The 13,661-nt window shown below is 35.1% G+C and overlaps 1 protein-coding gene across 1 annotated transcript in view; it reads right to left on the reverse strand.

Annotated features, from left to right (window-relative positions):
- UPF2 (UPF2 regulator of nonsense mediated mRNA decay) overlaps nt 1–13,661 on the reverse strand; it is a gene marked incomplete at its 3' end in the record, with an annotated part of 53,805 nt that overhangs the window by 21,076 nt on the left and 19,068 nt on the right. Inside the window, exons 8-12 of the mRNA XM_082014146.1 lie at nt 9,586–9,694; nt 8,173–8,286; nt 6,858–6,974; nt 869–1,054; nt 133–336 (exon numbers count right to left, since the gene is read on the reverse strand). Of these exons, the coding sequence (XP_081870272.1) occupies nt 133–336; nt 869–1,054; nt 6,858–6,974; nt 8,173–8,286; nt 9,586–9,694 (730 nt within the window). The remainder of the gene's footprint in view (nt 1–132; nt 337–868; nt 1,055–6,857; nt 6,975–8,172; nt 8,287–9,585; nt 9,695–13,661) is intronic.

A 13,661-nucleotide genomic window follows, 5' to 3' on the forward strand; every position in this document is an offset into this window, starting at 1 on the left:
AGACTTTTCTAACAAAGTCGTCAGACAAAAATCCAGAATCCAAGGATTCTTTTCTTTAAGCATGATTATTTTATTGTTTTCCTTTCAACATAAGTGGAAGAGTACAGCTTAATAAAAACGTTGGCTGTTTACCTCCATTCCCAGTCGAATATCCTCTAGCACTCCATCCACAACATGGATTCCGACATCTTCCTGGTAAAGGACCAACCCTGCTAAGAGGTTGGCTACGCAGTGAATACTATTATATTTCACATTCCAGATGTTGATCATACAGCATATAACATAGTCTTTTACTTCTGCATCCTGCCAAGGCAGCTTGCGCATCTGTCTCAGGACCTAAACCAAGTTTTAAGATAAGCTTAACATTTTAGCAGGCAAAATATCAAGATATTCACTATCATGTCCTCTGTCTCACACTGGGATGAAATCCCTGAAAGCAACTGCAAGCAATCTCACTCTTTTTCAAGCATCCTGCAGATCTGCAGTAGTTACAGAAAAGTTTACAGATGTAACCCAACTGCTGTCCTCTAACTATTAATCAAGCTGTCCAAACCTGTTCCATAATTTCCTTGCTCTTAAAGTCTGTATTTAACTTTAGTCTTCTACTCTGAATGTTAGATATTTTGTACAAAGATTCTTATTTCATTCTCTATTTGTTCAGCACTTAATGACTGTGGAGAATGAAGGTCTGTGATTGGAGCTTCCATGCATTACAATAAAAGAAATTAAACTATCTTAATCAGGGATAGAAACACAATCCCTCTTCCTTGCAATTAAAAAAAAAATTATAACCCTCCCCAAGCTCTTTGAAAGTTAATACTGCATCACTTCCAGTAAAATCTATATAAAAGATTTCAAAAGGATTTACCTTCTCTGTGGTGACCTTGGACAGATCCTTGTAGAGAAGCTTACGAATATATTCCTGCAAAGGGGGACGTTTCTTCTTCACAGTTTTTTCAGCTGGAGGAGGATTACAGTAGTAATAGGCATTTTCTACCATTGTAACATAGCGTGCATCTAGATGCATTGCTTGTTTTTTTCTCATCATTTGTTCCTGCAAACAAATGCAAGTAATCAGTGAAAGATGTTGACATACTACATTTTCAAGCCAAAGGCTTTTACAGTTAAGTCTGGTATAAAAGAAACATGAAAGTTTGCAGAAAAGGAAGTTAAAAGCTTGCGTACAGACAAGAAAGGACAAAGCATACAGATGGCTCTGTGTTGCTGTTTCCAAGGTAATTTTTCTTTATAATCCCAATTTTTATAATGGTTCAACTGGGGTGAAAAAAAAAAAGTTTCAGAAAAGTATTTGAAGTTTAACTTGAAGTCTAAATGTTACTGTTCAGATAAATGGTTAATAAGATTATTAGCCACTCTACTAAAAACATGATTTTATTTAACTAAAGTAGCTGAAATACCGATTTCTTGACATAACCATAGTGAATCATTGTAAGAGTGGCAATCTGATTTTTACATCAATATGCAACTCCAGAAAGTTTATATTCCTGGTTTCACATGAATGTTCAGTGGTTTAGGCAATGGCATTTTTCTTATTACATGCTCCATTGTTGTTGCTTACCCAAGCAGAATAGACTGCAAGGAAAACAGTATCTACCATAAAGGATTATTTCAGGAAAAATCAGATAAGTTGAATGTTAATACATCAACAGTAATCACTGTGCTTAATTGTGAGGACTGTGCTAATTTTCTTCACAGAATACAATCTCTTCTCCATACTTAATTTTGATATGTACTTTAAGATTTATTTTGTGGGTTTTAAAAATTTCTTGGATCTAAAAATTCAATACAAGTACAAAAGTAGTAGTTCTAAGCTGCTGATTTCTAGAGTTAGAGATGAGGATGAGCTTAATTCCAGTATAAAATATTTTATATGTCTACACATGTATAATTCTAAAAATTGTGTGTAATTCTGTAAGTTGCATTAAATTTTTTATGTACATATGATCCCATCTATTCTAAATCACTCTAAGGTGGTTCAACAGGAAAAGAAAATGCATTGGTTTAAATAGAGGTTGGCTACAGAGTAATTTACCGCATCAAACAGATAAACAAAACTAACGTGCAAGTACTGTTTTATCACCACATGCAAATACTAGTGCATATTAGTCCAGTAAACTAATGAAAAGAGTTTAAACCTTCTTTGATCCTTGGCAAAGCAGCACAATTTTTCATGCTGGTGGACTTTCCACTAAACTTGAATAAGTTTCTTTTATAAGGCAGTGGTTCAGTTCAACTGAAATGTAAATGTACTCAAACAGCTCCTTAACCTTGAGTTTCAGCTGCTAATTCAGTGAGGAAGAGTAGCTTTGTGTAACATAGTAACCCAACAAATAACATAATTTTGCTCCTAGGTTGTATGCATCTGTTGCCAGGATGGTCTCAATCTGACAGCAGCCCTGAAGCATTTCATTTTTAACCTTTCCCATGACACAAATGGCCTCCCCTTTGACTCCCTGAGACCGTTCTTTTCCAAATAGGAAATTTCTATCAAGTAGTAGCAAATTTACCTACAGGTGCTTAGAAGATGCACAGCACTTTTAACAATTGAGTACATAAATTGTTTTATGTGGGGGGAAAAAAAAACAGTATAAAGTTCCAAAACCTTACTGTATTATATATGATAATATTGCCTTTGTACACTTTTCACCATTTCTAGATGCATCAGGAGAAAACATCTTTGCTGCCTGAATGACATTTATCATGTTTTACTATAAACTGAAAAACTAAGTAGGGCAAAGTAAAGCATAACAGAGAAAATGGCCGAAGGGCTTGCAAATAAAACCTAAAAACCCCTAAAACTACATAATTTGTATATTTTCGTGTTATAAAAAGTTGCACATTATACCTGTAAATAATAGGTTACAATTAAAATGTTTCTTCCCAGGAGAGATGATATGCACTAGCCCAAGTCTTAAATTCACTGTAATTTATCATTTTTTTGAGCAATCTCAAGCATGTATTCTAACTCTAGGCAGATGGTCTTAGTCTTAATCTCTATTAAAAGTCATCACCATTTTAAGCAACAGTGTGTTTCAATCCTTTTTCACTGGAGGCATCAAGTCAGCTGGACAGGCAGGAAAGAGACCATAGCAATACACTGCTGACAATAACAACCACCTTGACACATTTCAGAAGGAAAAAGCAAGATACGCAGTCTAAAGTGCTTTAAGCTAATTAACTACTTTGGGTCTTCATTTTATTAGGCTAAAATGAAGAACTACAAAGGTAAAGCACTACATTTGAAGATTAGGTTTCTGTTTTTCCTTTGATAAAAAGGGATCACAAACAACATTAAAATGTTCAAGTTAAAACAGTAAAAGCGTTTGTTTGGGGTTTTTTTTCTTGACAAGTAACAAAACCTCTCTGCATGTAACATTATATGGCAGACCCATTTCAAATGAAAATCTGGTGAGAATTAGGAGGTGCTTCTCTGGTTAATAGCCTTGCCCCTAGCCCCAACCTGGTAATACCAGTTTGCATTGCAAGAAACAGAATGAATTTTTGCAAAGCAGCATGCAAAAAAAAGAGAAGTCACCAAATAAAACCTAAGCAGCAGGAAAAGCCCAATTCAGAAAGCATTTCAACATGACTGACAGTTAAATGATCGCATTGTAGTAAGATACTGAAACTGCTTAGCTCCTCCTTCCCTTTACTACCTACACTGCTCTGCCCTGGTACTTGTTCAAACAGTTCAAAACCAACATTTTAAATTTCCTGGAAGCGCACTATAGTTACAATGAATTAGCAGAGTCTGATTCTAACTGCAATTACTTTGTCACAGCCTCTGTCTGTACAATGTTCTTCCAGTTTCAACTCCATCTGTAAAAAGTCACCCCAAGAAACAAGCCACCATGTAGCTTAACATCTGTATGTTTATAAATACAAGTGACCTTGCTCTAAAGCTTAAAAAGACCATTTAACACAATTGTCTAAGTTAAAAGTTTAAAAATACATCAGAAGGCTTTTAATACCAAAACTTCACATTTTCTTTTAACAAGGCCACAACAGCATAACACAAGAATTTGACATTTCAACATGATTACATTACAGAAATAGATCAAGATAATGCTGATCTTCCTTCCAAAGCACCAATTCAAATAATCCAATTCAAATAATCCATTTATCAACAGACCAATCCTAAAGCCAAGTTAGTTTTACATTAATATTTTGAATTACATAAAAGGACATTGAATTTGAAAGACTTGCCAAGAATAATAATTAAGAGGAATAAACACAGCCCTGATAAAAAAAGAAGATTCTTTAAATAATTTGTAAAACGTGACAGTAGTTCCACAAAACCAGAATGTGATCATTAAATGTTTCTATAGAATAAGTCACATAGTGCTGCTTAAGTTTGCGGCACTTATGTAACACTTTACTTTAAAAGTAATTAAGGGAAAATTAAGGAATAACCCCCCCCCCCCCCCCTCTTAACTATGACTTTCTTCCACACCAGGACAACGCAATATCATTTTTAACAGGAGACATACAGCCTGTTTGGCATCTTATTACATAATACATCATCAGCAGTAAAGATTAAGACCAATAAATGCTGGAAAGATCAACAGGCCTTAATTCTATCCATAAGAGTCATTGATAAGATCAGCTTTACATTTATTTAGACTTTTACCATAAGGTCCTAATTAGCTTGCTTTGGGAATAATCTTTTCTGTAGTTCAGACTAACTGGTACCATAAGACTATGACCCAATTTGCATAATACCATTTAAGTCAAAATTAATCTCTATAGTTTCTATAGGGCAACATTAAAAGATGCAGCTATTAAGATGATTGTAGAACAGAAGTCTATTTAGCCTATTTTACATCTCAACCAATGGATATTCCAAACTTATTTGCCATCTCTCTCTTCTCCTGGTTCCTAAATGCATAAGAAAAGACAACTTAACTGAAACCTTGTGAGGCTTTAAGCCTCAGTGACTGAGAAACAGTGTTTGTGGTTTGTCCTACACTTCAGTTAAGTCATGCTTCGCATTCATCCAGCTCATTTCAGCAATACAGCTAACAATCAGTAGTTCTTTTCGCACTTTGTGATGCGTTAAGACTAAAAGCAGACAGTTACAGAAAGTAGCTCTGGGAAAGCTATCTAATTTTTCCTGACTTCTAAAATTTTTAACTACAAAAAAAAAATAGTAGCAGTGAGTAAAGCGTCTTTTAAAAATAACGGAACATCATTTCCAGGGGAAAAATACTTCATTATGGAAATGAATATATTTAGCAATAAAACACATCGGCTGGCAAACCTTTAGAAAATTGAGATATTCAAACCTTTCAAGATAAAATACACTCGGCAACAAAAGGCCTGAGCCAAGAACTTGCAGATAATTTGTCCATCTCTTTCCTCTTGTGACTACACCACTACAACAAATGCTATGACAGTCAAAGAACTTCAGAAACAGCATTTTGTGGAAACAAAATTGTACAACAATATACCCACATATGCAACAACTGCTCCTACATTAACTCTACAGACTAAGAAAAGAGGCTATAGATTCAAGAGAAAGACCTGTCAAGTGCAAGCCTGTGCTTTGATAAGAAAGGAGATAGATACAGAAGACACAGTGGTATTTCACAGCTTAAGAACTGTATCTCTAGAAAGACATTCCAAACACTTATACTGCTGCCTTCCCAATGGGTAAACTATGTACACCTTCTCCCCCAAACGCAGCAAGTACTTTCTTTACTGCAGATACATGTCTATATTCTTCCTGAAGTGCATGGATTTGAAGTGAACATTAAAACATCCTGTCATGCTTCTAATACAACATGGTCTATTAGTTGGTCTGTATCTGCTTAAGCTGCTTTTAACTTAATGCAATTTGCTATTGCCAGTATCCATCTTCGAAGGACTTTTTCAACCATGTTTGACTTGGTCTCTTGCCTTGGACACAGTTTTAGGATTGTCTCAAGCCAGTAACACATTATTCAGGGCTCAAAATTCATACACTAAAAAAGAACCAAAGCTAATCCTTGTTATTTTTAAATCTTTGCCAGTACCTAGCCAGACTTACAGATACCACTTCTACTCTTAATTATCAATTTCTGCTTCTAAAACTCCTTCCTCTAGTGTCTTCATAAACTTGTTCTTCAAACTGAGAACCTCAGATTGCTACACAGGGCACATATACCACCTCTTTCACAACTGTCTTCACCTCCAGTTGGAATATCTTATCTCCAGTTCTGTTCATTACCATTTTTCCTCTCAAATAGAATCTCAGACATGTTCAGGTACAGCCTCTCTATTCTTTCAACCTCACTCTGTTTTTGCCCTACCTCTGAATTATTTGCAGTTCAAAAGCAATAGCTTTTTGCTTCAGAAGTTTAAGTCTTAATTGACATTTAAATCATTAACAGATTTATAAGTCAACTGGAGTTCTCCACAACACTTTCAGAAAGCTATTCTCACAGGAAGTGCAATCTCAGAGCTGAAACTACACTGGGCAGGCTATAAATAACAAGATCATAAAAGTCCATAGGACCACAAAAAAAGGCTGACAGTGCCAAAGCAGCCTAGGACTTGAAAATATCTAACACCAGTCCATCTCAACCTCATTCCACAATGAGGAGATTTCAGGAAAACAGATTCATTCTCCCTCCATACCCATCTCTGTTTCTATTAAAGAATCAAGAAAGTTATTCCCCTGTTATTCAAGACAAGTCTTCACTTACTAGTGCTTGAACATTGTAACTGATAATTAACATATTAATCACAATCATCATTATGGTCAGACTGCATCACAAAGTCAGAAAATAAAAGAAGTCATTAGTTTAATTCAGTACATGACACCCTTCACCATAAAACAATGAGTTTTCTCTTACCAAAAGAACACTGGTTCTTAAGTGAGATTCTGGTGATCTAAACAGGAATCTTCCACAGGTTTCCAGCAGAGTACATGCCATTTCAATATGGTGATGAGAAAAGTCTGACAGAAGCATCTGATATATATTTACATAAAAACACAACCACGTTAAACATCATCTTCAACTGCAGAAGACAGTAAGTTATATCTACTAGACTTTACACTATTGTGGTGGTCCATATTCTTTAAGAAAGAAAAAGCAAACTGATTTCACTGATTATCAGTGAATGAGATCAAAATATTCATCTCATTTAAAAAGTATTTAAGAACAGCCTAGACTCCATATTTAGACTACAGAAAGCTAAAAACAGGATACTTCCTAAGCCTAGCATAAAAAGACTAAAATATTAAAACAAGCACTATAATTTCTCCCATACCCCTTCCAGCTCTGTTCCATCTGCTTTAAAATTCCTGCTGCTAGACTGGAAAACCACCAAATAACCTTGCACAGGGATGCAATAACTTCAAAGCACATAAAATTTAATTGTATTGTGTAAGTTAAGCAACAACTAAAAATTAATAGAGCTTTGCATTCTACAGTATTTTATAGATGAGAGAGGAAAAATGATGAGCAAGTATAACTTTTTAAGAATTGACCTTCAATACCTCATGAGTCATGAACAGAAACTATTCCTAGAGGAAGCGATCTTAACCCATGTGAGTCTTCAACCACCTTTATAAAGGCACTTTTATTTGTAAAATCCATTTTCAATTTGGGACTTGACATCAAAGATAAGTTTGAATGTTTATCAGCATGCAAATTGAGATAATATGGCCAGAGATTAATGCTTTCCAAAGATTTATTTTTGTTCCTCAATAAACAAAAGCATGCTAAAATGGCATATAAGTCTCTTCTTGCATCATTGAGAAGCTATCTGCCTCTAACCACTCTCCCTTACTGTTATTTTATCTGTAAAAACATTAAAAACATTAATTGAAATCAACATAATAGAAAGAAAAGCTCACTTTGTTTTGCAAGACACAGCAAATGAGTAAGTAGTTATGTCTACCATTCCTTTACAAAGAAAATTATTAGTAATTTGGTTATGTCCAAAGGTGAAAGTTTAATATACTCCTACCATCAGAAAAATTAAGACATTCTAACTTCTAGAACAGCTATAAAAGTCTCCTCATACACAGGAGCAACAGCCATCAGGGTTTAAGACATTGTATGCAATGAATTAATGGGTAACATCAGCAATAGATATGAAGGGGAATAGCATGGGGATACATTATCAGCAAATGCAGTAGTACAGGACTATCACAACGCTAACCTTTAAACAGTGAAGAGTATCATTTTTGGAGAACATCTTAAACTTGGTAAGCTCACCAATAAACCTCACAGTTTTATTCTTTGTTTCAATGTTGATCTGGTCCTTTTTTCTTACCTGAAGAAGAAACACATTTTATTTTAGGCCCTCAAAAATACTTACCTCTTACAAATTACTTTGACCCAAGTGTGCTTAATAAGCTTGAGAATTCAGAAGTATTTGACACTTGTTCGGTTACTTATGCTCTACCTTTATCTATCACAGTTTCCTAAAAGCCCTTCTACAATCTTGTTCCTTCAGGAGCTTTTGAATTTTCACCCACACCCCTGCCCCCTCAAAAAATAAAGTCCTCTAATATACCTACAGTTATAGACACACATCAACCTGGCCACCCTGTTTTGCTGTGGTGAAGTAGTGGTTTAGAATTCTAGAGTCTATGTTTTTAGAATCAATAAGTAGTGTTTATATGACTAGGACCACTGGTATAGTCCCTCAGGAAATAATAAATATTGATAGCTTTTTCAAATCAGGTTTAACAGAGTGCAGACTTTTTTCTTTTCTTTTTCTCTTTTCAAAAATCACTGACATCCAGCATAATTGTATTGACAAACTACAAATTTAACTCTGTTTCTAAACATATGCATGTTCAGCAAAATACAGAATTTTATTTCTCCACAACAGAAATAACTTCTTCTGACAGTTAATTTCAGATAGTTAAGACTTAATTTAAGTCTGAGTAATTAATACACATTTTTAGTGTTGATAATGGGAAAAAAAATTTTTTAATACCTGTGCCATAAAATTCAGAAAACAGTGAAGGAGTCATCACTGTACACCACAACCAATTCTACTACAAAACTTTAGAACAAAGTGAAAGAAACACCACTGAAAAAAAATTTGAGGTATTGAAAATTTTGATTGATGAAAACTGCAAAGAATACTATTTTTTAGAATCAAGCACTACATTACAATAGTAACCACTGTATTACAATAGTAACCTTGTAGTAGGGATCTGCTATTAGAATAGGTGAGTTCTTGTTTTAAATGTAAGTTATTAATTAACAGAACACTCTAACACTTACAGTTGGCGCACAGTTTCTCATTTTTGCAACTTTTGTTGCAACTGTTAAACAGTGATTAAAGTGAACTGTGTAACACTGGAAATTAAGGATGACACCACAAACAATACAACTTACCATACCTGTCTACATAAAGAATTTTTTTTTTAACATATAAAAACATACAAACCTAGTATTACAGAACAAATCTGCTCAGATGACAGAAAAATATTCCAAATTGAGTCACTAGATTTTATAATTATCATCTGCATAATATCAAACATTATTTTTTCTCCAAAAGATGACAATTATCAGATTGGCTAATTGGAATGCAAAAAACTAAACCAACAGAACATACATGAAACCTGAAATCCCCTTTCAGCATGGAACAAAGATCCTCTGCTACATCAGACATACAGGGATGCAATGTGGCAACCAGCCTTGCATAAAATGGTAGCAAATCCAACCTGCAAACAAAGGACATGATAAAATAGACAACTAATTTACAATATAGTCAAAAACGTATTTATGTCTACACTTACGAATACCATTTTGCTTGTGAAAAGAATTGATGTACATGTACTCACAGAACTACGTACATGCAATTTTATGGGCTCACACTTCAGATTGCAATGTCATCTAAAAATAACGATACAAAAAGGTATACTACCACCTCCTATTGGAATTCTTCACAGTTAACTTCCTTTCAAAACTGCTGCCTTAGCTGAAATGCCAAACACAATCGTAACTACAGAATTCGACCTTTAAGAAATTACCAGACACAAACAAAATTCAGATCCACCTCAATAAGGAAAACAAAAACTTCTTACAGACAACTCCATTTGTTATTGCAATTTTTTTTTTTTTTAGAGTAGCAGCAGACATAATCAGAAAGAACATCTTTATTTTTAAGGCAGTGAACTTCTAAATGAAGGTAGTAGTGTTACTCCGTAAAATAAAGCTCAGCAGATGTGATGTGGTAACCCTTTTCCCCAAAACTCTGCTAGTACTGCCATAAATGGTAATACTTCAAAAGTTTCAATAGAACTTTCCTTATTTTCTTTTATGTTTCCTTGATTACATGCCTTCATACCCATTTCTTAGTATCACGTTTCCCATAGGGAATTTTGGAGGGCAATCTGTGTTATCTTTAGTTTGTACTTTGTTTCTTTCCATCAAAGACTATCTGGTTGTAAAAATGGGATAAATGCCCTTAAGCCTGGTTTGTGGCATCGTGCAACAGGACACAGAACATAACACAGCTGTTCTGCACAAAAGTGCATGTATGATTTAAACGCAGAGAAACCAACTGCACTCTGAGGCCTCATAATATCATTTAACAAGCTGAAGAAAGAAATTTTATTTCCAGAACCCAAGGTAATGCTGTAAAGAGATGAACTGTAGAACAAGCACACTGTTTTAAGTGGAGAGAAACATCTTAAATTTGCATGCTTCAAGTGAGAATTGCCTGTAAGGGAAAAATGGATCTTGAGTTTACACTTTATGAAGGATTAAGGTTTTCCCTACTCCTATGCCAAAAATATCTAAAAGCACAGTCGATACATAGAGCTTGCCCTGGCACAAAGTAAAACTGGAAGAGCGTCAAGACAAAAAACCCAAAACAAAGCACACATGACTGCCTCCCCTCTCCTTTCTACTGCTATGTCACTAGACCACATTTCCAAGACCTTTAATATCCACACAGAAAAAGACGGGTATGTATTTAAATCGTGGACTAGAAGCATCAGAATATACTACCTGAAAGAGGCATAGGTAAGCAGCCTCCTGATAATACATACTCCTGGTGAAACATTGCAGGTATCCCAGTTACCTATTTAACAGTTTTTATGCTCTCTTGTTAATCAATAACTGAAGCAGTATTTACAGTTTTCAAGCTTGTTTGAACACACAGTCAAGGATGACTAGCCACAGCAAATTACTATGATGTTATTAAGCATTTAGCCATTAACTCTCAGAGAAGTAAAAGTCTCCTTACTTCACACACAAATAAACACACAAGCTAAACTAAAAAAGGACGTGAATTGAGGGGGTGTGTTTTAACTTAAAAGAGATGCTGTACAGAAATCCCCTAAGACAAACAGCAGAAAGTTTTATTCCGCTCTGAACAATTACCTGCCTGCTGAGAGCTAATAATTTCATCTCTGTAAACTAAACATACCTTGGGGAAAATTAAAGTCTTAGAGCACACTGTTGTTATTCCCTCACAGAACACAAAAGGTTTCTTCACGGGGAAGAATACCAAGACTGGGTATTTCTAAATAGGTGAAATATAATAAGGAAAAGCCTTGGGTCAATTACTGTGAATTGGCAATCAGAGATTGAATCTGTTCCCTTTCTCACAGGGGAGACAAAAATTAATGTTCAGAAGTGGAGAGACTGCGGTATCAGTGGCACCATCTACTGGTACCTGCACTAACGCTAGTCTAACTAGGTTTTTTGTTCTCTCCGAAAGCATCTTCTTCTTGACAAGGGGGCAGATAACTAAAAACCCACAGTATTGATTTTGCTTCCTGCTCTTCTACATTATGAAGCAAGATCGTCAGGGATGACTCAGTTACTCTCTGAAGTTAAGCACCCTGAATATAAACTACCGTAGTAAAAAACCCACTACTTCTTACCACTGTCATTTTGATCACATATCTTGGATTGAAATTTAGTCAGCTCTGGATCTCTGGATCACATGGACTGCACTTCAGTGAACTATCTAAGAGCACATCTTCATTTGTAGCATTTCAAATGTTAGTTTATTAAAAAAAGAATTTGCTCAATTAAAGTCCTAATTACAATCTCTCTGGAACAGATGCAACCCAAATTTTAGACCCAGAAAGAGTGAAGGAGGCATTTTGTACCTTTATTAACTGGGATTCTACCAGAAAGACAGCTTAAAGAATGAAGCAACAGAGCAATAAAACTCTGCCTCACAACCATAATCATAATCCAGATAAATGCAGTGTATTCACAGGACCTGAATAGGAACAAACTGCCACCCACACTGCTTGGTGGGACGAGAATGATGCTGTGGAATTTGCATGCTATCAGATAGCATGCAAATGCAGATTTTTGCTTTGGTTTCTTAGCTGTGGCATAAACTCCTTATCTCGATTTTATCCTCAAATGAGGGAGGCCACTGAAACACTGATAACAAATAGGACCTTGCTACTGAGGATTCTCAGGATAAGAAGCTGAAAGAAGGTATATATACAGGAGGTTTACATCTTTCGAGTTAAAATGCTCAGAACTATTTAACACAAAAGCAGCAACTACCTTCTGAATTAAGAATAGCCAATGACAATGCTAAAAATTTCCATATGCTGAACAACAGATCTCTTGCTTAGTAAACTTGCAACTTCATAGATCACCACAGATGAGAATGGAAAAAACCCCTATAAAATCAGAAGCCGCAACGGCCCCTATTTATTATTTAGCATTTACCTAGAATAATTTAGAATTTAAGGCCTAAAAAGAGCTTTTAAGCTTCTCATATTGAACAAATTCAACAAAATTGCAGTATGCAATTAAACATAAATAATTATGTGTATCTGTACAGGAAGAGAATTCATTTAAACAGTGAAGTATTACACATAAATGCCTTAAAGCTGCGAGCAGTATGGGTTAAATCACTGTGCTGTCACTTTACTGCAAACTACATAGTCCTAAATTAAAAGGCTGTTTAGTTTTAAACCAATCCTCCAATGCAAATCTGAAAGTCGCTTGTATACTAGCATTGAAAAATCTTTTTAAAAGGCTTTCTATTCAGTTAGGTTGGAGGTTCAAATCACAGTTGAAAATGTAAATGTGATCCATTCATAAGTATTCAACAGAGCAGTGCAATGATGTTGTGTTCTAACACTAATCTACTGTTAGTTGAGGGAAAACTGTCCTTTTTTGTCAAATTAAGTTTTCTGTCTTAAAGAATTCTGCATTTGTCCCAATCTACCCAATCCTAGTGGGAGCAAGAAAGCTCCCTGGCAATACTGCATAGTGACTTTGACTCTACAGTGTCTGCATTACCCCTCAAACACGAAACCAGTTTTGTACTTTCTTGGCAAAGTTGTTGTGTCTGCACATTTTCTAAAAATGACCTCTCAAGAGAAAAAAACAGAACTTATTCTGTTATTGAAATATCTTATTATGGCTGCCAACATAATAACTACACTTAGACAACATTATCTGGTAAGCTTGGAGACTAAACAATTTTGGAAAATATACTGCTTTATCTACATCCTATAAAGGACACTGCTCCTCTGAACCTTTCACAAAAAAACAAAAAGTACTCCTCAGGAACATAACCACAACAAGCTTCCTTCTCCTATGGAGAGAAATTTCAGAAACTCCAGGAATTAGTAAAAACTAGTATGCAACAACAGTAACAGAAGGTAAAGATATATCATTATGGGTCAGCAAAGAGATACG

This window comes from Phaethon aethereus, assembly GCF_964289735.1.
Source record: "Phaethon aethereus genome assembly, chromosome: 1".
Taxonomy (NCBI): domain Eukaryota; kingdom Metazoa; phylum Chordata; class Aves; order Phaethontiformes; family Phaethontidae; genus Phaethon; species Phaethon aethereus.